This window comes from Pseudopipra pipra, chromosome 25 (assembly GCF_036250125.1).
Source record: "Pseudopipra pipra isolate bDixPip1 chromosome 25, bDixPip1.hap1, whole genome shotgun sequence".
In the NCBI taxonomy this organism is placed as follows: Eukaryota; Metazoa; Chordata; class Aves; order Passeriformes; family Pipridae; genus Pseudopipra; species Pseudopipra pipra.
Genome location: NC_087573.1, coordinates 6471546 through 6497755, shown reverse-complemented (window position 1 = coordinate 6497755; position 26210 = coordinate 6471546). Strand labels below are relative to the sequence as shown.

General features: G+C 56.8%; 2 protein-coding genes and 1 long non-coding RNA gene across 7 annotated transcripts; 2 read left to right on the top strand and 1 right to left on the bottom strand.

The window, feature by feature from the left end:
- Positions 1–514: 514 nt before the first annotated feature.
- On the top strand, positions 515–14713 carry TMEM183A (transmembrane protein 183A). 3 transcript variants are annotated; one of them, XM_064635667.1, is made up of 8 exons: positions 515–670; positions 1442–1531; positions 4401–4556; positions 6395–6554; positions 8238–8418; positions 11691–11771; positions 12346–12493; positions 14407–14713. In XM_064635667.1, the coding sequence occupies exons 1-8, from the start codon at positions 571–573 to the stop codon at positions 14685–14687; spliced, it is 1197 nt and encodes a 398-aa protein (XP_064491737.1). In that variant the 5' UTR covers positions 515–570; the 3' UTR covers positions 14688–14713. The 3 variants fall into 3 exon arrangements, with proteins under 3 accessions (XP_064491737.1, XP_064491736.1, XP_064491735.1); XM_064635666.1 differs by having other exon boundaries at positions 12338–12493; XM_064635665.1 differs by having other exon boundaries at positions 8186–8418; positions 12338–12493.
- Positions 14177–21259, bottom strand: LOC135402468 (uncharacterized). Its single transcript, XR_010425136.1, has 3 exons — positions 20930–21259; positions 19225–19489; positions 14177–15737 (listed from the first exon to the last, which is right to left on the bottom strand). It is a non-coding gene; the product is annotated as an uncharacterized LOC135402468 (long non-coding RNA).
- On the top strand, positions 15731–26177 carry LOC135402460 (alpha-1,6-mannosyl-glycoprotein 4-beta-N-acetylglucosaminyltransferase-like). Of its 3 annotated transcripts, none has more exons than XM_064635662.1 (4): positions 15731–16010; positions 23202–23334; positions 23640–23787; positions 24723–26177. In XM_064635662.1, the coding sequence occupies exons 1-4, from the start codon at positions 16000–16002 to the stop codon at positions 25862–25864; spliced, it is 1434 nt and encodes a 477-aa protein (XP_064491732.1). In that variant the 5' UTR covers positions 15731–15999; the 3' UTR covers positions 25865–26177. The 3 variants fall into 3 exon arrangements, with proteins under 3 accessions (XP_064491732.1, XP_064491734.1, XP_064491733.1); XM_064635664.1 differs by lacking the exon at positions 15731–16010 and adding an exon at positions 19363–19474; XM_064635663.1 differs by lacking the exon at positions 15731–16010 and adding an exon at positions 19402–19485.
- The last annotated feature ends 33 nt before the right edge of the window (positions 26178–26210 follow it).

Sequence of the window (26210 nt, the reverse complement as noted above, 5' to 3'; positions counted from 1 at the left end):
GGAAGACTGTTCTGGGAGGGAGGGATTCCCTCAGGGACCCTCGTTACTGGGAGGGGGCAGTTCCCTCCCACATCCTCAGTACTGGGGGGGATTCCCTCAGGGGTCCTTCTGACTGGGAACACTGGGAGGGGGAGAATCCCCTCAGGGACCTTCAGTACTGGGAGGGCACAGTCACTTCACAGCTCCTCCTTACTGGCGGGGACGCCCGTTACTGGGAGGGGAGACAACCTCTCAGGGATCCTCCTTACTGGGGGGGATCCCCTCAGGGGTCCCCGTTGCTGGGAGCACTGGGAGGGCGGTCCCCTCAGAGGCCTCCATTACTGGGAGGACTGGGAAGGAGGGGACCCCTCAGGGGCCTTCAGCGCTGTGAGGGCGCAGTTACTCCACCGCTCCTCCTCACCGGGGGCTCCCCCCGACGTCCCCCCTGTACTGGGATCACTGGGATCACTGGGGGGGCCGTGTCTCTCCCGGTGACGTCATCCCCGCGCGCGGTGTCGCGGCGGTGACGCGGCGGGCGCGGGGCGGGCGCGGTCCCGCTGTCCCCGCTGTCCCCGCGGGGCCCGGCCGGACATGGCCCCGCGCGGCCGCCCCGCCGCCGCCGCCGCCATGCCCCGCAGGGCCGCCCGAAAGCGCCTCAAGTTCCGCGCCGACGACGTGTGCTCCGAGAGAGGTGAGGGGAGACGGCGCCGGACCGGGCGGGGCAGCGGGGCCGGGCCTGGAGCGGGTGTGAGGGGAGAGGGGGCTGAGGGCACTGAGGGGAGCCGAGCCCGGCCCGGCCCTACCGGGGGAAGGCGGCCTGTGCTGTCCGGAGAGGAGCGCCTGGGCCTGAGCCTGAGCCTGGGCCTGGGCCTGAGCCTGGGCCTGCGTTAAGGCCTGAGAGAGGAGGTGGTTGAAGGGCCTGGGCTTGGCCTGGCTGAGGGGTTTGAGGGGCAGGAGGTCGGGCCAGTGTCATCCGAGCGATTAGCCCGGCCCCCTCGGTCTTGGGGAGGTAGTGTGTGCAGTGGGAAAGGAGAGATTGGATTTGTGGAGGGAATGTGTCCAGTGGGAAAGGAGTGATTGGGCTTGTGGAGGGAGTGTGCCCGGTTGGAATCTGGCCTGGTATGCGGGAATGAGGACTCTGCCTGTGAAGGAGGAGTCTGGGACTGGGAGATGAGCCAGGCTCTGGTTAGGCTGGGTTTTAGCGGGGTTCTGGGGTTTGGTGTGGGTTGAGGTGGTGGAAGAGGGGGGCCTGGACTGGTCTGGGCAGGGGGTGGGTGCCCTGAGCCTGGGGTAGAGACTTGCTGGGGACCCCTGGCCTGCAACTGCTGGGACTCGTTTTCCCGCCTGTGCATCTCTCTGCTGCTCTGGGGACCGTCCCCTTCAGGCGTGGTGGCTCTTAGCCCTTCTGTGCCCTCCCCTGTAACCCCTAATCCCCCTGACCTGTGTGTCCCACTCTCTGCAGTGACAGTGGCAGATTATGCCAACTCGGACCCGGCTGTGGTGAAGTCTGGACGGGTGAAGAAGGCTGTGGCCAACGCGGTGCAGCAGGAGGGTGAGTCTGCCCCAGGGGCCCTGCCCTCCCTGGGCTGCCTGTGCACGATGTGGGAACCCCCCCTGCCTTAACCTGAGAAAATGTGTGTCATTCTGTCCTAAAACGAGCCTGTGCTGCTCTGCAGAATCCGATGCTGAGGGCTCCGACAGCAGGTTCTGCAGGAAGCCTGCTGCAAGTCCAGTAGGAATTGCTGAGTCTTTGTTAGTGCCTGGAATAGAAGGGCTTGGGTGTCATCTCCTGCTCGAAGCAGAAAATGACATGATAAAAGTATTTTATTACTTTATTAGCTCACATAAAGCTGTAGGCAGTTTTATTAGCAGGTAAAAGTCTTTGCAGTGGCAGTAAGGCTGTGACAGTTCTGGCAAACCTGTGCTGCAAGGAGGTCTTGGGGAGGGTGTTGCTGTTTTTGGGGAACTCTGTAAACAAGGAGTTTCCTGGAAAGGAGTTGCAGTATTTTGTTATCTACTTCCTCCTCTGCTGGGAGCTTTCTGAACCAACACCCCCTGTGTGCCTGAGAAATGTTAAAGTTTGACTCTTAACTGGAGCTCATCACACATGTTGGGGGTGGATGTTGTTTTGTTGGCAGTGATGACTGAACTCTTCATACAGGGAAACTCTCGGCTTGTTGCTGAAATCTTTTGAGTTTTTAAAAAAAATCCTTTTAAAAAGAAAATGTGCTCTTTGCATGAGCACCTGCCGGGGCAGTGGTCTTGGTGAATATCCTTTTGAGCTGCTACTTCTCAAGCTTTTAAGATCAGGGATCCTTTTGTTGCCTCCCTTGGTATAGGCTTGGGACTTCCCTCTTCCATCCCCTCTCCTGCTCACCCTTCTGTGTTCTCTGTCTTTGAGGCAAAGCTCTGCACTTTGGCATCACACTGGCAAACTGCCTTTGTTTCTCCTCCACCCCTGCATCCAGCAGCACCCGAAAGGACAAACCCTTCCCTCAAATCCTGCTCTGTTCCTGGCTCACCTCCACTCCATCCTGATGGCTCCATCTCCCAGCAGTTCCCTGCCCAGCCCTTTCTCAGCCCTTTGTAGTGCAGTCTCTGGGGCTTTCCCCTCTGGATCTGGGGATCCTCGGGGTGCCTCCTCCCCGGGGCTGTGCTCCAGCCTTATCTGGCACGGCCTTATCTGTGCCACATGCCAGCCCACGAGCCTCTGCCCCCACAAGCCTCTGCCCTGGAGCTGCAGCCTTTGGCCTCGCTGCCCTCCCGGATCCTGGCTCAGGGTGAATGTGGAGCTGGGTGTGACTGCCAGGAGCAGGAGCTTCCTGCTGAGAGCTTCACTGGGAGGGCTGGGGGGAGTTTTCCTGAGCTTTTTTCCTCCCCATCCTCACCCCCAGGATGGGGAGGGTCACAGCAGTGAGATGGAGAGGGAGCCTCTGCAGAGTTGTAGTGCAGCCTGATTCACTGTTGAGTGGATTTGTGTCTTGTGGACTCAGAGGTTGATCTTTGGTGGGTTTTTCCTCTGAACCCTTCTCTGAGTCCCTGTCACTTCTGTCCTCTCTTGCTTGGCCGTGTTTGATGTCATCCCTCACTCATGTTGCCATCTGTTTCTCTCTCTTTTTGCCTATAAAAGGTCATGTGGAGAGGGCAGTACGGTTGGCAGTGGGGGAAAACACTGCCATGGATGCATCCAGATGCCGTGGATACGTCCAGCTTCCAGAGCAACCTGCAGAGTGAGGCTGAACTGGTTCAGCAAAGCACTGGAAGTGCCTCTAGTCTGTGGGCACAGTCAGACTCTGTCTTAAGACTGTCTTTTCATCTGCTGTCTTGCCATTTTGAAACCTTGTTTGGTGGTTAGAAATGAGAATATCTCTCACCTGAATTTAATTGTGATCAGTTTGTTATTTTTATTTTTGTTGGTTTTTTTTCTGCTACTCTGCCCCTGTGATTTGAGTAGCACAACTTGCTCTCCAGTGGCTCTGGTGGCTGCAGTGGCTGTAACTGGGATGTGTAAAACCTTCCTGGGCTGTAGTTTGTGCTAGGGCAGGAAAGCTTGAGCAGGTTTCTCTTGGTAGCAGTGCTGTTCTTCACCCAACACATTGGGTTGCAATTCAGCTCTCGAATGAGTTTTATAGACTGTCTGCAGAGTTGGTGCTGCTGTGACAGTGCTGGTCTCTGACAGTGTTGGTAGGACCACGCCTTTCCTTTTCCAAGACTGTCATTACTGCCTCACTGTGGATTTTTCTGCCCTACCGAACCCTGAGTTTACAGATCAAGTTTTAAAAAGAATATTTCCCGACAGGGATATGCCTAATCATGCCCCCAGAGGGAGGAAAAAAAACCCCAAACCCAAAACAAACCTCAGCTGACTCAACCTGCTATTTTCCTCGTTAGGCCAGAGTCTTTCCCTTCACTAAATTCCAGGGTAAGTGGAGCTCCCGTGTGCTTGGCACTGAGTTATTTCGCTGATGGATTGTGTGTCATCAGTCACAGCATCTGTTTGTCCTGCTGAGAAGGGAATGTGACTTCTCTGTGCTCCTAAAACAACTCCAGAGTAGGTGCTGGCTCCCGGCTGAACGGTGGCCACAACTCTGCTGTGCAGGGGAACCACTTACCCCTGCAGAAAGAGCCTGTTGTTTTATTCAGAATTGTAAATAGCTTCAGCTAAACCAGTGGGATCTGCATAATGTGCTGGTAATCGCCCTCATTGTTCATTCTTTAAAACAAGAAGCCGAATAATTATGTTTCCAATTCACTCACCCCTGCTAATCTTTCCCTGACAAGGTAATCCTTGAGCCCAGGATTTACTTGCTTGTGTCACTCGGCAGAAAGCTTTAAGGCAGTGGTTCCACTGAAGTATCTCCTGAACTCGGATCACCTTTTCCTCTCTGCTGTTGTCCTTACTCTGTCGTTTGTCATTCCAGTAAAATCCCTGTGTGGTTTGGAAGCTTCCTGCGTTCCCGCTGAGGAAGTTCTCTCCGTGTCAGGAGAGTCCTGCGACAGCAGCGATGAGATGGACACAAAGGAGAGCATCAACGGGCGGGCTGCCTCGAGGAAAAAGAAGAGCAAAAGGCACAAAGGTGCGGTCACAGCTGCCCGGGGGCTCTGCGGGCTCCTGCTGCACCTCCTCCTGGTGTCAGTGTTCGGCATTTACAGGCTGCTCACGGGCGTTCTGCGACCTGAACGTGCATAAGGAAATGCCGGGGGTTCAGTCACTTGTAAAGCTCCAGGCGCCGGATCAGGGGTGTTGTGTTTGCACAAAGGCAGAGCCTGGGGCATGAAATCAAAGCCTGAGAGCTCCTTGCTTTTAGTAAATATCTCTCAGCCTTGGAAAAAAAACAGTGCTCTTCCGGAGTTGGGAAACTTTGCTACTGGATGGGTTGCTTCACTGAGCTCGTGTTGGTGAAAGCAGGTTTGCTCTGGGGGTGAATTGTTGCTGTCCACGATGCAGTTGTTGGCAAAATACAAGCTCTGTTTTCAAGGCTGTGGTTTGTTACAAATGGGTTCAGAGGGCTGTTTTTCCAGCAAGGAAGTGCATTTGATCCTGTTGGCATCACAGTAGGTTAATTGCAGGGAGATGAATCCCTCAGCATTTACGCTTTGTGCAACTCTACAGAAAAGCCATTTACAAAGCAACAAACAGCTCTGCTGCACTGTGGAACCCTGCAGAAGTTTCTAGTAACAGGTTGCTTTCAGGTTGAGAAACACATTTTAACTGGTTTTCTTGAGCTTAATACTAATTTATGGAGCACATCACCATCCACCTCAGACTGCACAGCACTCACTGGGAAGGGAGTTAAAGGAGTTTCTCCTCTTTTTTTCCCGCCTCCTTCAGAATCCTGGCAAAATAATACCTGAGTGGCTGGAGTTATGAGTCTGGGAAGACAATATTCTGTTCTACTACAGCCTTGTCTTATTTTTACTACCTGTTAGGGAGGAAAAAGTGGTGCTAGACCAGTGATGGTTCTGGCTGTGCTCTGAGTTCAGCAGCGTGGAGTTTGAGGGCTCCTTGAGCCAGAGATGAATTAGCAGAGTGGATGTTGTGGGTTTGTCTGCCATAAATCTGAAGTGCTGTGGGGGAGTGATCACCTCCAGAGCTTTCTTGGGCAATTATCACACGAGGATAAAGATTTGTTCCTAACCTGTCTCAGGGTTAGATCTTGCAAACACCACCCCTGTGCCACTTTTTATGCAGCTTTTCCTGTTAGCACTGCGTACAGGTTGTGTTTTTCTCTTCTCTTACCATTCCTAATGCTCGGGATTGTTTAGGTATTTATACTCTTTAAAGGTATTTTTTCTCCCAAACTGGGAGCGGTGGCTGTGGAAAAATGTGTGGTGTAAACCTAAAAACACCCCAGGAGTGAAAGGAGTGTCCAGACCCTCAGTTCTGGCTGAGCAGTTCTGACACCTCTGGGGGAAGAAGAGGCCATTCTGTTTGAGCTGCAATAACGTTTCCCACCCCAGAAGTTCTGATGGAATTAGAGATTTAAGAAAAGCAGCTGATTGCCAGTTGCAGGAGAGAATTGCTTTCCTTCCCTGACAGAGCTCCTGCAAAAGCACTGTGACCACTGGAACAGAGGATTGACAAGCTGGGCAGTGTCTTAATGCTCAAGGACTTGCAGTTCTGATGACCTGTTAAATGAGCAGCTTTGATTAAATATGCAGGAGCTTGTCTCCCCTTTACATAAAGTTGCCTCTTTATTTGCCACCCAATTTTTATCTCTTCACTTCAGGGTGGTGTTTGAGCTGTGAAAGGCTCAGGCATCGAAACAGGGGCCAGAAGGGCTTTGGGGTTTCCAGTGACCCTGAAGTTATTCTTACCTGGGCTTGTTGGGCTGCTACCAGGAGTAAAGCAGACGTAGAAGTGGCTTGGTACAGATGTGATTTACTCCACTAACACCCCTCTTTTTGCACTTAGAGAGCGCTGATGGGGGAGGTGGAGAGGAGTATCCCATCGACATCTGGCTGCTCTTGGCTTCCTACATTCGCCCGGAGGACATTGTCAGGTTTTCTCTGATTTGCAAGAAAGCCTGGACTGTGACTTGCACTGCTGCCTTTTGGACCAGGCTCTACAGAAGGTGAGACTCTCTACAGAAATCTGAAACTGTTTGTAGGAGCCTTCAGCAGTGAGCAGAGCTGGAAATAAGGGAATAATTTCCTCCAGGAGAGGGCCCTGTGTTTGTGTATTGACACTGTGATGTGGGCAAGGGGTTGTGGGATATCCCTCTCCTATATGACAATACAACCCCAGCTGGGGTTGTTCAGCCTGGAGAGGAGAAGTATCCAGGAAGAGCTCCCTGTGGCCTTCCAGTCCCTTAATGGGGCTTAGATAAAGGAGGGAGAGGGACTTTTTATAGAGTTTTTATGTCTTTATATAGTCAATATGTAATTTTTATATAGGCAGATAGTGACAGGACAAGGGGGAATGGCTTCCCATTGCCAGAGGGCAGGGTTAGATGGGATATTGGGAAGAAATTCTTCCCTGTGAGGGTGGTGAGGGCCTGGCACAGGTTGGCCAGAGAAGCTGTGGCTGCCCCATCCCTGGAAGAGTGTCCAAGGCCAGGCTGGATGGGGCTTGGAGCAACCTGGGATGGTTTGAGCTCTGATCATGGCCACCTTCCTGTAATTAGGGTGGCCAAAGAGGAACCAAGGTATTTTGGAACTGTACAGTGGCAGAAGTAAGTTAAAGCAAGAGAAAAAGGCAAAGAGGTGGTCAGAACTTGGAATAAATCCTCCTGTGCTGGTGCATGTTTCCTTCAGAACAAAACATTTCCTTTACATTGCTCTCATTGCCCCGGAGGCAGCAGGGGCACAGAGCAGAGAGCAGCCATGATCACCCTCACCCTTGGCGTTTAGTTGCCCAGCAAGGGCTCCTTTGGGATCTGACCAAAGGATGGCCCTGGAGCGCTGGGTTCAGGCTGCCCAGGCAGAGCTCAGCTCAACTGAGTCCCTGAGAACCTGCAGCAACCTCAGCCTTTTGTGCTGCCTGCAGCTAAATCCCTGTCTGGTCTCTCTGGGAAAACTGTGTGCTAGGAATTATTGGGGAATTGTGGCACAATATCCCAGGTATGCTGAGCTGGAAGGGACCCACAAGGACCATCCAGTCCAACCCTCAGCCCTGCACAGGCCCAGCCCCAGAGTCCCACCCTGTGCCCCAGAGGATCAGCCAAACCCTCCTGGAGCTCTGGCAGCCTTGGGGCTGTGCCCACTGCCCTGGGGAGCCTGGGTAGTGCCCAACCAGCCTCTGGGGGAAGAACCTTTTCCTGAGATCCAACCTGAGCCTGCCCTGACACAGCTCCAGCCATTCCCTGGGTGCTGTGCCTGGTCCCCCCAGAGCAGAGCTCAGTCCCTGCCCCTCCTCTGCCCCTGCCCAGGCAGTTGGAACTGCAGTGAGGTCTCCCCTCAGTCTCCTCTGTTCCAGCTGAACACACCAAGTGCCCTCAGTGTCCTCACACGGCTTCAAATCAAGGCCCTTCTCCACCTTCATGTCCCTCCTTTGGACACTCAAAGAGCTGAATATCTTCCTTATATTGTCCAAAACTGCCCCGATATTCAAGCTGAGATCCATGTGCTGGAAACCTTCGTGGTGCAGGTCAGGCCTCTGCTCCCGTGCAGAGCAGCACAGCCCCCTCACATCCCTCAGGGTTCTGACCAGAGGTGCTGTGCTCGGTCTGATGTTCAGTGTTCTGGTGTGGCTGTCCCTGCACAGCTCTGGTGCTGTGGCCCTGCAGCTGAGGCCGGGTGTGTCCCCGTCCCCTCAGGCACTACAGTCTGGACGCGTACCTGCCGCTGCGCCTGCGCCCCGAGTCCATGGAGAAGCTGCACTGCCTGCGGGCCTGCGTCATCCGCTCGCTCTACCACATGTACGAGCCCTTCGCCTCCCGCGTCTCCAGGAACCCCGCCATTCCAGACAGTACTCCCAGCACTTTAAAAAATTCCAGAGTAAGTGAGATCGCTGAGGAAGTCTGAGGTGTTGCTGTTCCTGTTTGGTTTGGTTTTTTTCTTTCTAGATGGTGTTTAGACAGTCACCAGCAAAGCTTGGGTGTAGGATGATCCCTGCCTTGGGTGTAGGATGATCCCTGCCTGGGGTGTAGGATGATCCCTGACACGGAGGAGGGGTTTGTAGAAGGATGCTGGTTACTTATATCTGTAGTGTTACTCTTTGGAGTAACTTCTGCCCGAGTCCTCCCCACACACCTTTGTAACCAGCAAAAGGGCACTTGCTCCACTGGATGTCAGAACTGCCAGGGATGTTTGGAGCTCTCCCCTCCTCTGGAAGGAGGCTCCATAGGATCAGCCTTTATACTTTGTGCTTTATTCTGACCCTTGTCTGCCAGAGTGCATCCTTCCTCTGTAACAGGCATCAGGCGAGCTCAGGAGTGACACTGGTAGCCAGGAGTCATGTCATGCTGCCTTCCTGTAGGTCACCCATGGTCAGGGGTCTGGGTGAGGGAGGGTGGTGCCGGGTGGTGAGCATGGCAAATGTGCAGAGCCAGTGTCTGCTTTGGGCCTCGGGCTGCACTTGTGTTGTTGGGCTGGAAAGGGTTTGTCTCTGCTGTGGGCAGGCAATTCCCTGTGCTGTCCCAGCTTGGAGCACTCACACCATTTCTGTTTAACTGCTGTTGACCATTAACTCTGAAATGCCTCTGTGTCTCTTGTTTGGTTTTAACTTGCAACTGGCTGATACTCTGTGAGCAGCTTAAACAACAATGTGAATTCTCCACCCTCCAAATCCAAGGTCAAAAACCTGTTGAACGAGGTTTTTGGTGCCAAACTGAAGTTGGGTTTGATTCAGGAGTTGTACTTTCTTTTCCGTTCAAAATAGAGCAACCTCGTCTGTCCCTGTGTGACATCCTCCCTTTCTTCCTTCCTTCCTCTCCCTGGTGGGGACTGGAAAGGCTGTCCCAGGCTTAGGGAGCATCCAGCAGCACACAGGTAGGTGGTGCTGCAGCCCAGGGAAAAGCACACACACGGATCTGTGTGCGGTCTTAGCTCTGCATCAGAGCTCTTCCTTCTCATCCTCAGTCCCCACTTTGGGGGACCATCATTTCTTAAAGATTAAAAAAGCAAAACATTTTGAGGGAATTCCAACTTCACTGTAGTCCTGAGAACACCTTCCTCCCACTGCTCGGGTCTGCAGTGGCTGTGAGAGCTGGAAACCCCAGGGTGATGCTGGCAGGGCATTTTGGAAGGATTCACCTTGACATCATAACGGCTTTGGTGCCCACTGCTAGTGCTTCTCCTGCACTAATGGTTTGAGGAAGATCTGTGAAGTGCAGTCTTTTACTGTTCAGCTTTTAAAAAAAGGAAATTAAGTGGTGCTGAGGCTTTGTCAGAGCAGCAGAGGCTCGACCTCCCCCCTTGGAGCATGGAAGAGCCGCCCTGAGTCTGGTCTGGCTGTACCACTGCATTGCAGGACTCTGAGCTCCACCTGTGTGACTGTGCACAGAAACTCCTCGGCACAGGGGGTTTGGAGGAGGCTCTGGCACTGCCTCCCCACACTCTGGCTTTCCTGGGCTTTGGTTGTACCTTTGACGGGTCCTTAAACTAACGGCGCTGCCTCCCAAAAGTGCATGTGGCAAGAGGAGAGCCCAGAGCCGGGTGTTATCCGATCCAATCCAGCCTTTCCTCTTTAATTTCCTTTTTTCTTTCCCTAGCCTAGCTTGTGTGGGACACTGGAGCCGTTATGGTGTCAGCAGAGGTGTTTGCCCTTTAAAGACACCCCCTAATTTTTGGCGGAGCACGGCGCGTCTGAAGGGCAGGACGGCTGACCCGAGGACATCCTCTGCCCCTTAGGAGGTACTGATGTTTTGTGCTTCACTACTTGCCATGACCAAACGAGCTGCTCTAGACCAGGCTGTCTCTGCAGGTGAACCCCAAAGTGCCACTGGTGGTGGAGTCAAACTCAGCATCATCCACTGCCCACCCCAGTTCCAAAAGATCCAGAGAAGGTTTTTACTGGGACAAAATCCCCGAGGGGGCTGCTCCTTCCCTGTGTGTTTCTGAGCTTGACTCCACGGGGCTTTGTTGTTCACCTCCTGAAGGCTGTGGAGATGAGGGTCCTTTAAGGACTCTTGTTTATGGACATGACTCAGAGTTGAAGGAGAGGATCTTGTGTCAGCTGTAGTTTTAATTTTTGAGCCCCTGTGGTGGGGGCTGGCTCTGGCTTTGTTTCGTTGGGGTCACTCTGTCCTGGAGTGAAATCAAATGTGTACTGTGCCCTGCAGCCCAGTCAGGCCTTCTCTCTTCAGGAGAGACTGTGTGTGGATCACAGGGAGTTCTCTTCACCCACATTGTTCCTCCTTTTCTGCTGACACTGGTGAAAGATCAGCCCAGCTGTACTGGCCTGGCGTCTGTCCTGTGGAAACACTTTTAGGGATGGCTGGACTCACTTGCCAGGTTCTTCCCTTGGCTGTTAAATGCTGGTTGCTCCTACTGACTGCTGGGCAGGGAATGTCCCTCCCTCCCAGCTCCATGCAGGAGTTCTGCTGAGCCCCCGAGTGCTGAGTGCTGGGATGGAGCCTGTGTCCCACCCAGGGATAACCAGGTGGCAGTGGAGGACTCTGGTGTGTGTGGGGGTGGGAGGGCAGTGCTGGTGACCTCTGAGGCTGTTGGAGGCTGTTTTCTCCTTTGCTTTTCCAGCGGGACAGGAGGTTGGTCGGGCTGGGCTGTCCTGGCAGTGGTTCTGTGCTCTGAGCAGTGACAGGCAGTGCCTGGTGATGTCAAGGTTTGACACCACAGTGGCTCAGGAACTTTCTCATCCATCACCTCACAGCTCATGTGCTGAGCTTTGCATTTCCCTTTGGATCCTTTCCTTCTTGATCCTTGCTCTGGTTTTGGTTGTTCCTTGCTTTGATCTTGTTTGGAGCCCAGTTTGATGGGAGTTCCTGGTGGGTGGAGGGAATGGATGAATCTGCACCACTCATCCCCTGCCTTAGGAAAAGGACAAATGGCACAACTGGATTTTTCTGTTTGGCACATCAGTTGGCTACGTGCTGTGTTCTCCAGTTGCATGAGGAGTTGGCCAACTTGAAACTGGGAGACCTAAACTGCTGAGAGGGTTCTTTGAACATAATTAATTTGAATAAGTGGCTCCTAATTGCTCTTATATAATTGTATTTGTAATTGGAAGCCTTTATGCTCTGCTAAAACTTATTTAAAGTGGTGCCTCTAAGGGTTTCATAATTTTGTGTGTTTCTTTTTTTCCACCTCAGTGTCTGCTTTTCTGGTGCAAAAAGATTGTAGGGAACAGACAAGAAGCAATGTGGGAATTCAACTTCAAGTTCAAAAAGCAGGTATGAAAGATTGGCAGTGACTTTTGTTTGAAGCAGAAATTATTTTTCTGGGTGGTAAAAGGGAAGGTGAAAACTTTTTATGCCTTCAGACAATAAATGGGAATTCTGATTCCCCTGGTAAACTAAAGCACAGTCTGAAACTACACTCAATCTTCTGTGTGTGTTCCCAAGACATTTAGAGTCCCAGATTTTTATTTCCTCCTTTGGTATCCCTTCTGACGGGGATCATTTGTTACCCCAGATAATCTCACCTTTGGGTCTGATTGCTACTCAAACCCAGTTGTTTGACTGTAGCGATCAAAATGTTGACCAAAAACCTGAAACTTCTTGTTTTACCATTGCAAAGATTTCTCAGAGAAATAAAGCAAGGGAAAACCTCCAGGAATGGGTCTTGGGAGAAGCCAGTAGTCTCAGGCAACCTTGGGAATTCTGCAGCTTTCCCCTCTAGAGGAATGGTCCTGCCTGTCCCGAGTGAAGGCTTCTGGTTGTTTTGGGAGCACTGCCCAGAACACACGGGGAGGTGGTGAGAACCTGCTCAGCTCAATCAGGGCCTCTTTCTTTCCAAGTCCCCCAGACTGAAGAGCAAGTGTTGCAAAGGTCTCCAGCCCCCCATCCAGTACGAGGAGGTGCACACGAACCCGGATCAGGATTGCTGCCTGCTGCAGATCACCACCTTCAACTTCATCTTCGTGCCAATCGTCATGGGCATGACGTTTACCTTGGTGAGTGGGGGAGAAGCTGCCAGGCAGGCTTTGCAGGTGAGGTTTCTGGAAGGAGGGCACCTAAAATTATAGAACCTCCTGGGTTGGAAGGGACCAACAAGGAGCTTCGAGTCCCAGCTCCTGGCCTTGCACAGGACAACCCCAGGAATCCCCCCCAGTGCCTCCCTGGGGCTGTGCAAATCCCACTGCTTTGTCAGCAAACCAGTTTTAGGAATCTTATGAACAGGAAATGCTGAGGGTCTCAGTTTAACTTCTCCATTTCCATCAGCTCTTCCCTATTTGGTGCAGTAAATACAGAGGATGTAGAGAATCTGCAGGAGTTGTGGTTGTGGTGCAGTGTTTGGGGGTGATTAGTTACCAGAACTGCAGCAGGTACGAGAGGGAGGGAGCAGGAGAAGTGCAGGTCTGCCCTCCTCAAGAAAATATCTCCTTATTGGCAATAAATTCTGAGAGGAAAACCCCATCTGAGCAAACTCTTTGAATGTGTGTTTGGTCCTTGATGGGAGGAAGGGCAGCTTTGGAACAAACCCCCAAAGCTGGGCTCCAGAGAGCAGCAGAGCAGGAGTGTTGGGGCAGCTCTGTGGTGAACAAGGGGCAGCACAAGGGGCTGTGCTGGTGAGTCAGGGCTTCAGAAATGGCCTGTGCCCAGGAGAGGTTCAGTCTGGCTTCACTTGGGAGTAGGGCAGCGAGTTCCAGACTTCCCCTGACAGCCACTTGCTTCCAGATTCTCTTAAAATCACGGACTCATAAAATTGTTTAGATTGGAAAAGACCTTCCAGTGCATCGAGTCCAACCATTGGCCAGCACTGCCACATTCACCCCTAATCACGTCCCCAGGTGCCACATCCACATCCCTTCCAGGGATGGCGACTCCACCCCTGCCTGGGCAGCCTGTCCCAATGTTTTACAACCCTTCTACAACCCTTACAACTCAGAGCATTATTGTTGGGTGGCCAGGCAGTGCTGTAAACTCACTGTGACTCTGTGCTGGTTTAGAAGGAAACCAGTGGGAGAAACAAACCCAACTCGAGAGAGATCCCAAGTCAGAGTTACAATTCACTAAAATGATTGCAGTAAGTGCAATGATACGGAGAAAATTGGTTTTAACCCCCAAAGACAGATGTATAACCCAGCACCCTGGGGCAAGAACAGAGCAGTGTTCATGAGCCCCTGTGCTGAGCTCCACGTGGCCCCCCCAGGGGCAAAGGAAAAGGAAAGGAAAGCTGTTGGTCAGGATGGTGGGCACAGTTCTGTTGGAGTTCTGGTCCTCCTCTGGATCCACCAGTGGTCCCAGCAGTGCCCAGACCCGCAGAGTGTCTGTGCTCAGGTTGAGGTGGGGATGCCCAGTGCCTCCCCCAGGGCGGGGACTGTCCCGAGGGGGGATTGAACTCTGTGGGCCCTGGGATGTTTTTGGAACCTTTGATGCTCTGGGTGGCTGCAGCTGCCCCTTGTGCCAGTCCAAGGTGGCCCATGAGCAGAGATGAGCCCTCGGGCTGGGGGTGAAGGTGCTGATGCTTCCCTGGAGGGGAGTTCCCAGGGCTGAGCCATTGGTGTGAGGACAAAGAAACGCTGCCCTGCCTGCAGGGTTCTGAGAGCCTGAGGTGTCAGGTGTGCCCTGGGCAGCTGCTGCAAACAGTCCCTTTGTTACCAGTCCCTCAGCAATGGCACAGAGGGTGTAGCACACACAGATTTGGTTATCCCTTTATTAGCAGCCCCTCAGCAATGGCACAGAGGGTGTAGCACACACAGGGTTGGTTATCCCACAGGGCAATAAACCGGTCCCTGTGACTGCGACAAACTCTGAAACACTTCAGACTTGCACGGGCCAGGAGAAGTCACAAAAACCTAGAAGTGCTGTGCTGAGAACTGGTGTTGGTTTTGCTGAAGCCCCTCTGGTCTCTCCTCTCTTGCAGTTCACCATCAACGTGAGCACCGACATGCGGCACCACCGCGTGCGCCTCGTGTTCCAGGACACCCCCGTCCGCAATGGGAAGAAGCCCCGCCTGGAGCAGGGGGTGCAGGTGGTGCTGGACCCCGTGCACAGCGTCAGGCTCCTGGATTGGTGGCACCCACAGTACCCCTTCTCCCCGAAAGCTTAGTGCTCTCCCGAGGCTGCAGGAGCCGGCAGGTGACTGGGTCTGGCAGGCCGAAGAGAATTTCTAGGAACCAGGAAAATCCTATTTTTATTTCTTAAATAAATTCTGCAGTCCTCCCTTGCAAGTGGTTGAAGCTGCTGAGCTAGTTTGCGTGTATATAACTTCTGATCAGTAATGGGCAGAGCTGAGTGTAAAGCAGAAACTATTTGTAAACACACTTTTATGTAAAATTGACATTTTATGATTTGAAAGGAGCTCCCTGGAACTATTCATTTAAAATCCTTTTGGTGCTAATCAAAGTGGTCCTGTGTTCTGTTGTTCAGGAAGAAGCAGGAGGTTTTGCTTTCCAAGAACTTTCTGATTTGCTTTCCAGAGACAATTTACAAACAAAATCCACCTTTGTTTTGCTGCAGCAGGATGGTGCTCACCCACAGTGCGATATTTCAGTGTCTGAGAAGCAGAGAGCAAAGCAGAAGTGATCAACCATAACCTTACCTCCCAGCCCAACAGATCCAAGTTTCAGGAAAGAAAAAGGCATAAATGATCAAACAAAGGAATTATTTCAAAGAGGAGTCGTAAGGCAAAAGTCTCTCTTGAATGTAAAGGTACTCCAAGTTCTCACGCTGGTGTTTTGTCTTTGAAAAGAAGAACTAAACTTTTAAAGCCAGAAGGTGCTTTTCAGAGAAGATAAACAGGGAGGGAGAGGAGCTGGAGGGGATAACTAAAATAACAAAAGCAGTGATGAAGGACTCAACCCAGTGTGGTTTCTGAGAGCAGTGTGGAAATGTTTGCCTTTGAAAGCCCACAAGCAGTCACTGCTCTGGCTTTTGGCTAAACTGAGTAATTTCTGTGAGGAAGAAGCGACCCTGAAACTTTCTGTGGCTCTGGGCTGACTGAGAAGGGAGAGGGGCCTGTCAGGAGTATGGGATGGATCCAGGATGGATGTGGCTCCTGGTGCAGGAGTGGTGCAGGCAGAGGAGGGGCTGCAGTGCAGGGGCAGATGAGGAGGAGTGACTGAAGTGGGGCGAGGAGCAGGGCACTGAGTTCTGCTGCCTGTCCATGATCAGCTCCTCAGTCCTGGTGCACTTCAGACCTTGTCCCAAGCAGGAGTAACAGCACTTTTCCATATGTGATGTTTAGTGAAGCACCTGGAAGGAGAGGGAGTTGTGCCAGCTCAGTTTGGACTCGATGCTGTGGGTCCCTTCCAACTCAGAGTACTCTGTGATTCTGTCCCACCCATGGCCCTGGTGCAGCCGCCTGGGAGGAGTTCCTGCACTCTGTAAATCACCACCAAGGACATTGCCCCAGACTGGGATCTACCTTAGAGGCTCTTGCTGTTGACTTGGAACACACACTTTGGGACAGCTCCTGCCTCGCAGTCCCCTCCTCACTGCTGCTCAACACCTGGGGATGCCCAGCAGGTGAGTTTGGGAACTAGATTGGTTGGAGTAGAGGTGCAGGGTGAGAGAACCGTGCTGTGCCTGTGATCCTGACCTGCCCTGGCAGTAGAGCAGGGTCTGTGCTGTGGGGCAGGAGGGCAGGACAGCGGGGCAGTGCCCTGGAGCTGTGCAGGGCTCCATCCCTGTGCCAGGAGGAAACTGCTCCAGGGCAATGGGGGACAACAATCCTCTGTTTTGCCATGGGGTTAAATGCCCCTGAGCTCTGGGACAAGTGTTCAGGGGGTGGAGGTCAGAGAGTGAAATGTGGGGAGGCTGCACAGTTCCCTGTTGTCTTGGAGGGAGCCAAGAGTTCTGGACTGTGCTTCCAGGTGCTTTGTGCTGCATTCCCTGAAAACTCAGTTTTGCAGGGTGATGCCTGGTGATTGCTGCTTGTGCAGGGGTCTGGAGGGTGGGAGCAGAGGTGTTTGGTTCCCAGATCAGGCTGTGTAAAGCTCTGCCCTCACCCTGGAGAGCTGCCCTGGCTGAGCGGGGATGGGAACAGCAGCCTGGGCTTCTTTCTTGCTTCTGTGCAGAAACACGGAACAGATCCCGGGGCTGGGTGTTCCTGCCGTCTGTGAGAGCAGGGGTATGTTCTAACCAGGAGTGTGGCAGGCCCAGGGTGTGCTCAGTGTGCTGGGGCAGGGCCACCCAGCAGCACCCACCCCAGAGTAAATCCTGGGGCTGATCCTGGGCTGGAACAGCAGGAAGCAGGTGGATGGGATGTTTCCTGCTACCAACAGGCTTGCTGCATCCAAATACAGCTGTTTAAATACAGACAGAGGTGTCTCTCCCACACCAGCCTTTTTCTAGGCTGAAATGTATAAAATGTGGAAGAAAGATTTTCACTCTTTCCCTGTACGAACCTTCTGGTGACTGCAGTGCTGGTCAGTGGGGCTGGCAGGGATCAGGGACCCCTGCTGATCCATGGGGGGAGGCTGTGGAGGTGGCAGGGGCACTGTGGAGGTGACAGGGGTACTGTGACAGGGGCACTGTGGAGGTGGCAGGGGTGCTGGGGAGGTGACAGGGGTACTGTGGAGGTGACAGGGGTACTGTGACAGGGGTGCTGTGACGGGGGTGCTGTGGAGGTGGCAGGGGCACTGTGGAGGTGACAGGGGTACTGTGGAGGTGGCAGGGGTGCTGGGGAGGTGGCAGGGGTGCTGTGGAGGTGACAGGGGTGCTGTGGAGGTGACAGGGGTGCTGGGGAGGTGGCAGGGGTGCTGTGGAGGTGGCAGGGGCACTGTGGAGGTGGCAGGGGTGCTGGGGAGGTGACAGGGGTGCTGTGGCAGGGGTGCTGTGGAGGTGACAGGGGTGCTGTGGCAGGGGTGCTGTGGAGGTGGCAGGGGCACTGTGGAGGTGGCAGGGGTGCTGGGGAGGTGACAGGGGTGCTGGGGAGGTGACAGGGGTGCTGTGGAGGTGACAGGGGTGCTGTGGCAGGGGTGCTGTGGAGGTGGCAGGGGTGCTGGGGAGGTGGCAGGGGTGCTGGGGAGGCTGGGCTCTGCTCGCCTATGTGTATTTCTGCAGGCTGTGGCCGTTCCCCTTCCTGCCTTCCCCACAGCAGCGGAACCTGACCCCGGTGCTGAGGTTTGCTCGGTGATGTGAGCACCACTTGGCCAGACCTCAGCCCTGAGCAGGGGCTTTCCACCCCTGTCCCCCAGGCCCAGCCTCTCTCAGAGCCTGCTTGCCAAAACCCTCCACTCTGGTGCTCTCCAGGGGTGGGTTTCAGCGAGGCTGTGGTTTGGTGTGACAGCCACTCCTTTCTGCAGGACGTGGCTCAGAGGGGACCCTGGTGGGGGGCAAATGGAGCCCCACATCAGCACCGTGGGGAGTGGAGCCCCAGTCCTCTCCCTCCCCCATTGTCCCTCCCCTTTGTCCTGCCTGGGCCTCTGAATAATGGAAGGGCTGTAATGGATCCGGCCTGGCTCTCTGCTGCCCCAGGGGACACACGGAGGCTTGGCCTCCCCTCCTGCTCAGGGATCTGGTGTCCAACAGGAGCTGAGCCAGGTGAGCTGAGGGCTGGGTGCCTGGGGGAGGTGGCTGGGGCCTGCCCTGGGTCCTTTCGTGCCTGTCCCACCCCAGTGCTCTGCTCCAGCCCCAACTGGGGGAACTGGGGGAATTGGTCCTCCCCGGCCCCCTGAGCTGGGCCGTGCACAGCCTGCACAGCCACAGCCTCTGCACCTGGGGCTTCTCTTTCATTCTTCAGCTTGTTCCAAAAACAAGCAAAAATGTGCCTTTTAGCCTCATTTCAGCCCCCTCCCTGTCCCCCAGGGCAAATATTTCAGTGAGCAGAGCACGTTTGGGTTTTGGGCCAGTGGGAGGTTTGGGAGTGGCTCTGGGTGCTGGGCCCTGTTGTGCCCAGGTGCTGGGGTTGTGCTGTGCCCCTCACAGGAGAGATGGGTGGAAGAGCCCTTTTCTAGCACCCCAAACACCATTTGGGGTTTGTCCCATAGCACAGGGGGTGACTGGCTCAGACTGGGCTTGTGGGACCTTTTGGAGGGCAAGAGGACCCAGGAGCACCCTGCCTGGGCACTGGGGGCTGTGTCCTGGCTGGGCATTCCTCTGCTGCTCCAGGCAGGATGGGTGTGCCTGGAGAGGGTCAAATCCTGCCCTAGCACTGCACCCTGAGGTGGCATGTGGGGACCAAAGGGGGGTTTAGTGGCTCTGCTGCAGAGCTGGGTGTTCCCCATGTTGCTATGGCAGGGGCCTGTGGCACCCACAAGCGTTGGGGACCCCAGGGCTGTTTTGGGGACCCAGGGCTGTGTCAGGGACCCCAGGGCTGTGTCAGGGACCCCAGGGCTGTGCTGGGGACGAGACCCCAGGGCCGTGCTGGCCCCACCACCCTCCCCTTCCTTCCCACAAGGACAGGAAGGACCCAGCCCTGTTGTTTCCTGCAGGGATGGGGGTCATGGGACACCTGTGGTGACAAAAGCCCTCCCCCTCCCGCGGCTGCTGCCCTTGTGACGCCTCCCAGGAGCCACCGAGTCCCGCGGCCCTTCCTCCCCAGGGCACTGAACATAAACCTCTGCTGGGGCACCAGACCGGCTCCCTGGGCCCTCCTGGCATCTCCCAGCCCCTGCCCTGGTGGGAATTCCAGACTGCCCTTGCTCCAGGGCAGGGGGGGTGTCCCCACCGAGTCCCCCCCGTTGGGACAGAGCCACTGGCATCCCACGATGGGAGTGTAAGGATTTAAAAACCAAACCGGGGGGAAGCGGATCCGAGAGCCTGCGGATGTTCCTCCCTCTCCTTCCCGGTGCCATCACCCGCTTCCTGCCCTGCAACATCTCCCTGTGGCCACCTCTGTCCTGGCAGACGAGCCCCAGGCACCGTTCCCGTGTGAGGATCCGGGACTGGAAGTCACCACGGGGGATCTGTAGAAGACGGAGCCTTGGAAGAGACGTGGGGCCTTCCTGGATGTAGGAGAGGTCCAGGACAGCAAGGAGAGCAGGGAGGTGGGATCCAGGTCTCTGTGGGAATAAATGGGGAGGGTGGGACTGGGGGGAGGGAAGGGTCTTCCTCTGGGTTTGGGTGCTGTGGTGAGTGACTGTTGGAAGGAGCTGGGCTGGTTCTGACCCGGGGACAAGTGATGCCATCGGGCTCCAGAGCCGTGTTCCTGCTGTGGATCCAGAGGAGGGAAACAGTGGGAGACAAACAAAGCTTGGAGAGTGGAGAAGCTGGGAATAAACTGGGCCGTGGAAGGGCCCACACCTTGGCTCCTGGGGGTTACAAGAGGTTCAGTCCCAGCCCAGCCGCAATGCCCAGTGCTCCAGGGGGACCTGGGCTGGGTGGGGAAGCTGTGGTGTTCCTGGGCTGTGTAGGAAAGCTGTGGTGTCCCTGGGTGTGTAGGAAAGCTGTGGTGTCCCTGGGCTGGGTGGGGAAGCCGTGGTGTCCCTGGGCTGCATCCTGGCTGGGATCCAGGCAGCCAGTTCTGCTCCGGGGTGCCAGAGGTTCAGTTCTGGCTCAGCAGCCCCTGAGGTTTTTGCCACCTCAGCCCAAGAGCTGGAACACAAACGGGCAGAGAGCCGTGCCAGCTCCGTGTGCAGGGCCCTGCTCGATGTACGTCGTGCTTTCCCCTCAGTGCCACCAAAGTGGCAGGTTGGAGCTGGAGTTTGGGATGCTGAGGCTTGGCGAGAGCCCTCGGGGGGGGTTGATGCTGCCAGCGGAGATGGGGGTGGTGGGATACAGCCGGTGCCATGGTGGGATGCCCGTCCTGAGGCTGCTGCCATTTCTGGGGTCCCCCCCGGGGTCCCCCCCGGCCCGGCCGGTTCCCGGGGCTCCCGGGGCAGAGGCTCCGGCCGACGCTCCTCCTCTGCGGGAGGCAGGCGAGGGCTCGGGGTGGGGCTTTGCCGAGCGAGGATCCAGAGTCTGGCCAGCCCGGGGAAGTTGCCAGGGCCGAGCACCCCCGAGCCGGCGAGGCCGCCGCCCGTCCTGCCCGGCCGCCGCCCCTCCGTGAGTCTCTGCCGCTCGGGGGCACGTCCGGAGCGCTCCGGGGCAGGAGCCAGCTCTGGGGGCACGGGAAGGGCTGCCGGGGGGGTGAGGGCAGGGTGGTGGGCTCGGGGTCCTTGTGCTGTCAGAGAGGAGCCAGGTGACCCCTCACCTGTGCTGGGGGGCTGTGGGACACCTGTGCTGACCAAAGGCTTTGGCTCCTGGAGTCGTGTGCTACCTACACACGGCATTTCCCCTCCTTCCTCCCCGTGGGACCACCCTTGGAGCAGAGACACCCACAGCCTGTGGGGCTGGACCCCGGGCTGGCTCCCAGGAGCCCCAAACGGCGATTTGCCCATCGGGGACATTGTGCTGCCCCAATTTGCCATGTCCCCCCCCGCCACTCGACTTCTGGCTCTGGGTTCCCCCCTGTCCCTCTCCATCCCGAGGACCCTCCCAGGGCGGTGGGGAGGGGCACTGACCTGTGCCGCAGGAGACCTGGCGTTCATCCCTCTGGATGATGCAGCCTTTATCCTTTCTGCTTTCTCCGTGCCTCAGTTTCCCCTGGCGTGGAAAGGCAGAGGGACAGGGAGCCCTGGCTGTTCCCTCCTCCCTGTGCAACCAGCCCTGCTCTCCCAGTGCCAGCGGAAGCAGCTGGAGCCGCCTGTCCACGGGATCATCCGGCCCTTCCTCACAGCCTCGTGTGCCCTCAGTCCCTTCCCCTCTCCCTGGACCGACTCACGGCTGCTCCGGCACACGCCCGTTTGGCTCTGGAGTCTCCCGGCAGAGCGGAGGAGTTTGGCTCCAGGCGAGCAGCTCTCAGCAGCCAGCTCCTCCTGGCCAGTGTCCCCACAGCGGGGTGGCTTCTAGGGATGTCCCCAGTGGGGTGCTGAGCTGTGGGGAAGGTGCCTGAGGTGCTGGGACAGGAGCAGGGACAGGGATGCTCCCTGGAGTCCCCCCAGCCCAGCGGGTGTGTCCTGGCTGTCCCATCCAGGCGGGCTGCTTTGTGTCTCCATGGGGGCAAAAATCCAAAGCCCAATTAGGGGGCTAATTATGGGGCGGCGCTCGTATCCTTTTGCTCTGTCAAACCTGCCCTGCCGGAGCTGCCTGGGACCCCTGTTCCCCGTGGGCTCCCTTGGAGGGAACTGCTGCCTGTGGGAGCTGGAGGTGTTTTCCATCCAGGATGGGCTGTTGGCAGCCAGACACTCCCCAGCAGCCAGAAAAACCTTTGGCCACCCAGAGTAACCGAGCACCCAGCCCGTGCTGCCCACCAAGCCTCGCCCTTCCCAGCTCAGATCCCAGGGGTCCAGGCTTGGAAATCTACGTCCAGCATGGCTGCAGGGAGTGATGTCCCCACAGCTCAGCTGGGTCCCTAAGGCTGCTCCCCCATAAACTGGTGAGCTCCCCATGGCCCAGAGCTGGGGGGGAAGGAGAGGCTTTGCTCCCCTGCTCTCTGGACAGAGATTTTTAAGCAGCTCCAGGAGCTCGTTGTCCCTCCGAGTGCTCCCAAAAGCTCACCCACGGCCGGGTTTCAGCCCAGGGGAGGAGGCTCCTCTGCTCTCCTGGCCAGGATGGGCTGTGCTGCTCACTGGGGGAGCAGCTCCCTGGCTCCAAGGGTTTATCTCCCTGTTCCCGGGCAGATGAGGGCAGTGGCATGAGGACAGGCTGCCCGTGGCATCAGGGGCACCTGCTTGGCACCAGCCTGGCGAGGTGCTGACAATCCCCCAAAGGACTTCTGGGCAGGAAAACTGAGGGGATTCTCCTTAAAATAAGCCCAGCAAATGCTGGGGCAGTGCCAGAGAGGTGCTGCGTTGCCACCTGGGGCCTGTGGGTGGGCCAGGAGCATCCCAGTGGATGCAGGGAGGTGTTTAGGGAGAAGTCCTGGGAAGCCCGGCCTTGGTTTGGGAAGGTTTAGGAGGGTTTTTCCTCCACGTTTGCACTCAAAGATGCTTTTGACCAAGACAAACTGAGGTGCTGTGAGCGGTTTGGATGGGGCTGAGTGTGTCTGCCCTGCCAGGATGGGCACTGGGTTGGTCTCCAGCTTCTCTTGTTCCAGGGCGGCCCCACTCATATTTAAACTGGAAAATCGCCAGGCAAACACAGGAGTCTTTTAGGCTCCTGCCACGCCTCTGCCACAGGGTAAAATATCTCAAGTGCACCGTGACTTCCTCGGAGGTGACACTGTGCCCTCAGGGACACCTTGTTCTTCCAAGCAGGGGCTGTGGCTGGGACAGGGCCTTCCTGAAGGCAGGAGGGGAGTAGGGTGGGCAGGAGGGGCTGGAGGAGCTGCTTCACCCTCGTGGTGCTGAGATAGCAGCCCGGGCTCGTTTGGGACCCGAGTGTTTCCCAGGGCGCGGTGCCAAGTCCCGAGGTGTCGGTGGCTGCTCCACGGGTGTTCCCGTGACCCAAAAGCCCTCCCCAGGGCATGTGGCACCTGCATTTCTTCCATCTCCAGCTCTGGGGGTGCTGGGGGGGTGTCTGAGGGCAGCCTGGGTGTTGTGGGGCTGGGCTGGGGATGGATTTTGTACCTGGCTGATTGTTTTCCTGGCTGAGTTGGGGTGTCCTGCCCCACCTGCCCAAAGGGGATCGTGCACAAGTGCCCCCTGATGCCCCGTGGCTGCCCTGGGTGTGCACCCCTTGGTGCTCTGGTCAGAGGGCTCAGTCCCAGGGGTTCATCCAGGTGCTGCCCTAGAGTCCCATCCAGGGGATGGGGGTTTTCCTTGGCTATTCCCCGACATGCCCCTTCCTCCACAGCCCTCAGCAGCGCCAGCCCGGTGCGATGCGATGCTCCCTGAAGCGCTGCCTCACCGCCGTGCTCGCAGCCTCCTTCCTCCTCCTCCTCCTCCTCCTCCATGGGGGCAGCCAGCAGGAACAGGATCCCCTGGAGGTGAGTTCCCAACCACTGATGTCCCTCTGGAGTGGCCACTGGAGCATCCTCCATCTTTTCCTGCCCCACGTGGACCCCAACCCCAGCTCTGCTCCCTTCCCTGCACTGTGTCACCCCCAACCCCAGCTCTGCCTTCTCCTCTCCCTGGAGTTGCCCTGGGCAGTGGGGCCTCCCTGGATCCAGGAGCTTGGAGGGCAGGACAGGGGTTCCCTGTCACTTCTGGGACCCCTGCTGTCGTTCCCCCTTGCTCCTGTGTGTCCGTGGTGCTCCGGGCTCTGACCTGGCTCCCTGTGGCTCCCACCCAGGTGGATCTGAGGGGCCTGACCCCCGACACGATCCTGCAGCTGCTGCGGCCGGGAGGAGCCCAGCGCATCCTCAGGGACACGGACGAGCTCTCCCCACTCCACAACGTCTCCTACCATGTCCTGGCTGGTTCCCTGGCACCCCAAAAAAGTGAGTGGTTGGGAGCCCAGCCCGAGCAGGGCTCTGGGTCTGCACATCTGTCCCAGCACAGCTGTCCCAGCACAGACCCATTGCTGCTGCTGCTGGGGCAGGGAGGGGCCGTGTCCACCCTGTCGGGGTGGGGGACCTGCCAACACCCCAGGGGGGCTCTGAGGACCTGCCAACACTGCTCTGGGGGCTGCAGGCATAGGGGAAGGTCCACATGCTCCAAGCGTGGTCCATGTTTCTACACCTTGGCACTGGGGTGACCGCAGGCATTTTGGGGTTCCCAGACCTCTGTGGGAAGGGTGGCTGGGATCCCACCTCCCTGGGGTTGAGGTTCTTGTGGAGGTGGTGGAGCTGGACCATGGGGACACCCACACAGGGTGGGAGATGTGGGCCAGGCTCTTGGGCAGGGGCACTGAAAGCAGCTCCCACACAAACCCCGGGGGAAGGAGCTCAGGGCAGCCCCACGCGTGGCTGTGCTGGAACCAGCCCGTGGATGGTGCTGCACGGAGCAGCAGCAGGAGAAGCTGAACCGCTGCTGGGCCGTGGGGAGGGCAGGACTGATGTCTCATCCAGTGTGGGGCATCTCCATGAGGTTCAGGGCAGGGCACACTTCCAGGATGTGCAGCCAAGCCAATGAGCCATTCCTGCCCTGTAGACTCTGTGCTGTTACTTCTCTGGGTTTGGCTTTTTAAAGTTGTTTTTCCCAAGTATTTCTCCTTCAGAGGAGCTCCTGCTGCCTCATCCCGTCCTCTCACTGACCTCTGGGCCCCTTCTGGGACACTGGGGGGGCTTCAGCTCAGAGAGGACACGGGGTTATAAATGGCATTAATGGTGCGGGGTGGCCACGGGAAGAGCTTTTTGGAGCCCCCTCCTCGTGGCCTGCAGGGAAGAACCTCCCCACGGTGCATCCCAGGTCACACCTTTCCTTTGCCGTGCAGAATTCCTGGCGGTGGGATTGGCGTCGGTGCAGCGGCCGCACGGCTTCTACCTGCCGGCCACGCTGCAGTCCCTGTTCAGCCAGTCCACGGAGGAGGAGCTGCGGGAGATGGTGGTGGTGGTGCACCTGGCCGACGCGGATCCCGGCTGGAATGCGCGCGTCGCCCTCGGCATCGCCCACAAGTTCGCTCGCCACATCCTCCTGGGCCGGCTGCTGCTCATCCACGCCCCCCACGAGCTCTACCCCACCCTGGAAGGGCTCAAGAGGAACTTCAACGACCCCGAGGAGCGGGTGAGGTTCCGCTCCAAGCAGAACGTGGACTACGCCTTCCTGCTCGCCTTCGCCGCCAACCTCTCCTCCTACTACCTGATGATCGAGGACGACGTGTGGTGCGCCCGCTCCTTCCTGACGGCCATCCGCAAGGCTCTGGCCTCCCAGGAGGGCTCCAACTGGGCCACCCTGGAGTTCTCCAAGCTGGGCTACATCGGGAAGCTCTACCGCTCCAGCGACCTCCCTCGCCTGGCTCGCTTCCTCCTCCTCTTCTACCAGGAGATGCCCTGTGACTGGCTGCTCGTGCACTTCCGCCACCTGCTCACCCAGAAGGACGTCATCCGCTTCAAGCCGTCCCTCTTCCAGCACATGGGCCTCTACTCCTCCTTCCAGGGCACCGTCAACCGGCTGGAGGACGACGATTTCCAGGCCGATGCCTTGGACGTTCCGGACAACCCTCCGGCGTCCTTGTACACCAGCATGGCCGTCTTCGAGCACTACGAGCCCCTCAAGGCCTACAGCTCGGCAGAGGGCTATTTCTGGGGGAAGGACCCAGCAGCCGGCAGCGTCTTCTCGGTGGTGTTCCGGCAGCCGGCCCTCGTCAGCCGCGTGCGGGTGCTCACGGGCTCCCAGGAGCGCCGCGGGGACTTCCTGCGCGCGGGGGTGCTGGAGCTGGGCCGGCGGCGCCGCGACGGCCGCGACTGCTCCACCTACATCCCGGTGGGAACCTTCGAGAAGGGCACCGTGGACCGGCGGGGGCTGGAGAGGGGTGTCCCCGGCCCCGTGGAGTGTGTGAGGATCCGGGTAACCCGGGCCCAGAGCGAGTGGCTCATCATCCGGAGCATCGACGTCTGGACCGCGGCGGGCACCTGAGCACGGCTGTCAGGGCACAGCTGGGTTTTGTTCCCAGAGGTCCTTTAGTTTTCTCATTCCCGTTTTTTGATAAGGAATTAAATTATTGACTCCTGCTGGCATCTGCCAAGGGATGGGAAGCACTGCTGTGGGATGTGGACGGGGCCAGGAGCAGGGCCCACCAGGATGTGCCCACTCGGGGGATGCCCCAGTGAGCAATGGAGCGGGTACAGGGAGGGGAAGAGGCTGGGCAGTAGAAAACGTTTCCTCCCAGGGAGGATGATGTACAGGACAAAGCTGATCAATTAGTTAACAAATCAAGTTATTAATCAGGCATTGGCAGTTTTTGCAGCCTCTCCACATCGTC

Coding starts and splice junctions, on each gene's coding strand:
- TMEM183A (XM_064635665.1), top strand. CDS start 571: ATGGCCCCGCGCGGCCGCCCCGCCGCCGCCGCCGCCATGCCCCGCAGG. Junction 4,557..6,394: donor GAAGAGCAAAAGGCACAAAG/GTGCGGTCACAG, acceptor TTTTGCACTTAG/AGAGCGCTGATGGGGGAGGT. Junction 6,555..8,185: donor TGGACCAGGCTCTACAGAAG/GTGAGACTCTCT, acceptor GTCCCTGCACAG/CTCTGGTGCTGTGGCCCTGC.
- LOC135402460 (XM_064635662.1), top strand. Junction 23,335..23,639: donor AGGAACAGGATCCCCTGGAG/GTGAGTTCCCAA, acceptor GCTCCCACCCAG/GTGGATCTGAGGGGCCTGAC. Junction 23,788..24,722: donor TTCCCTGGCACCCCAAAAAA/GTGAGTGGTTGG, acceptor TTTGCCGTGCAG/AATTCCTGGCGGTGGGATTG.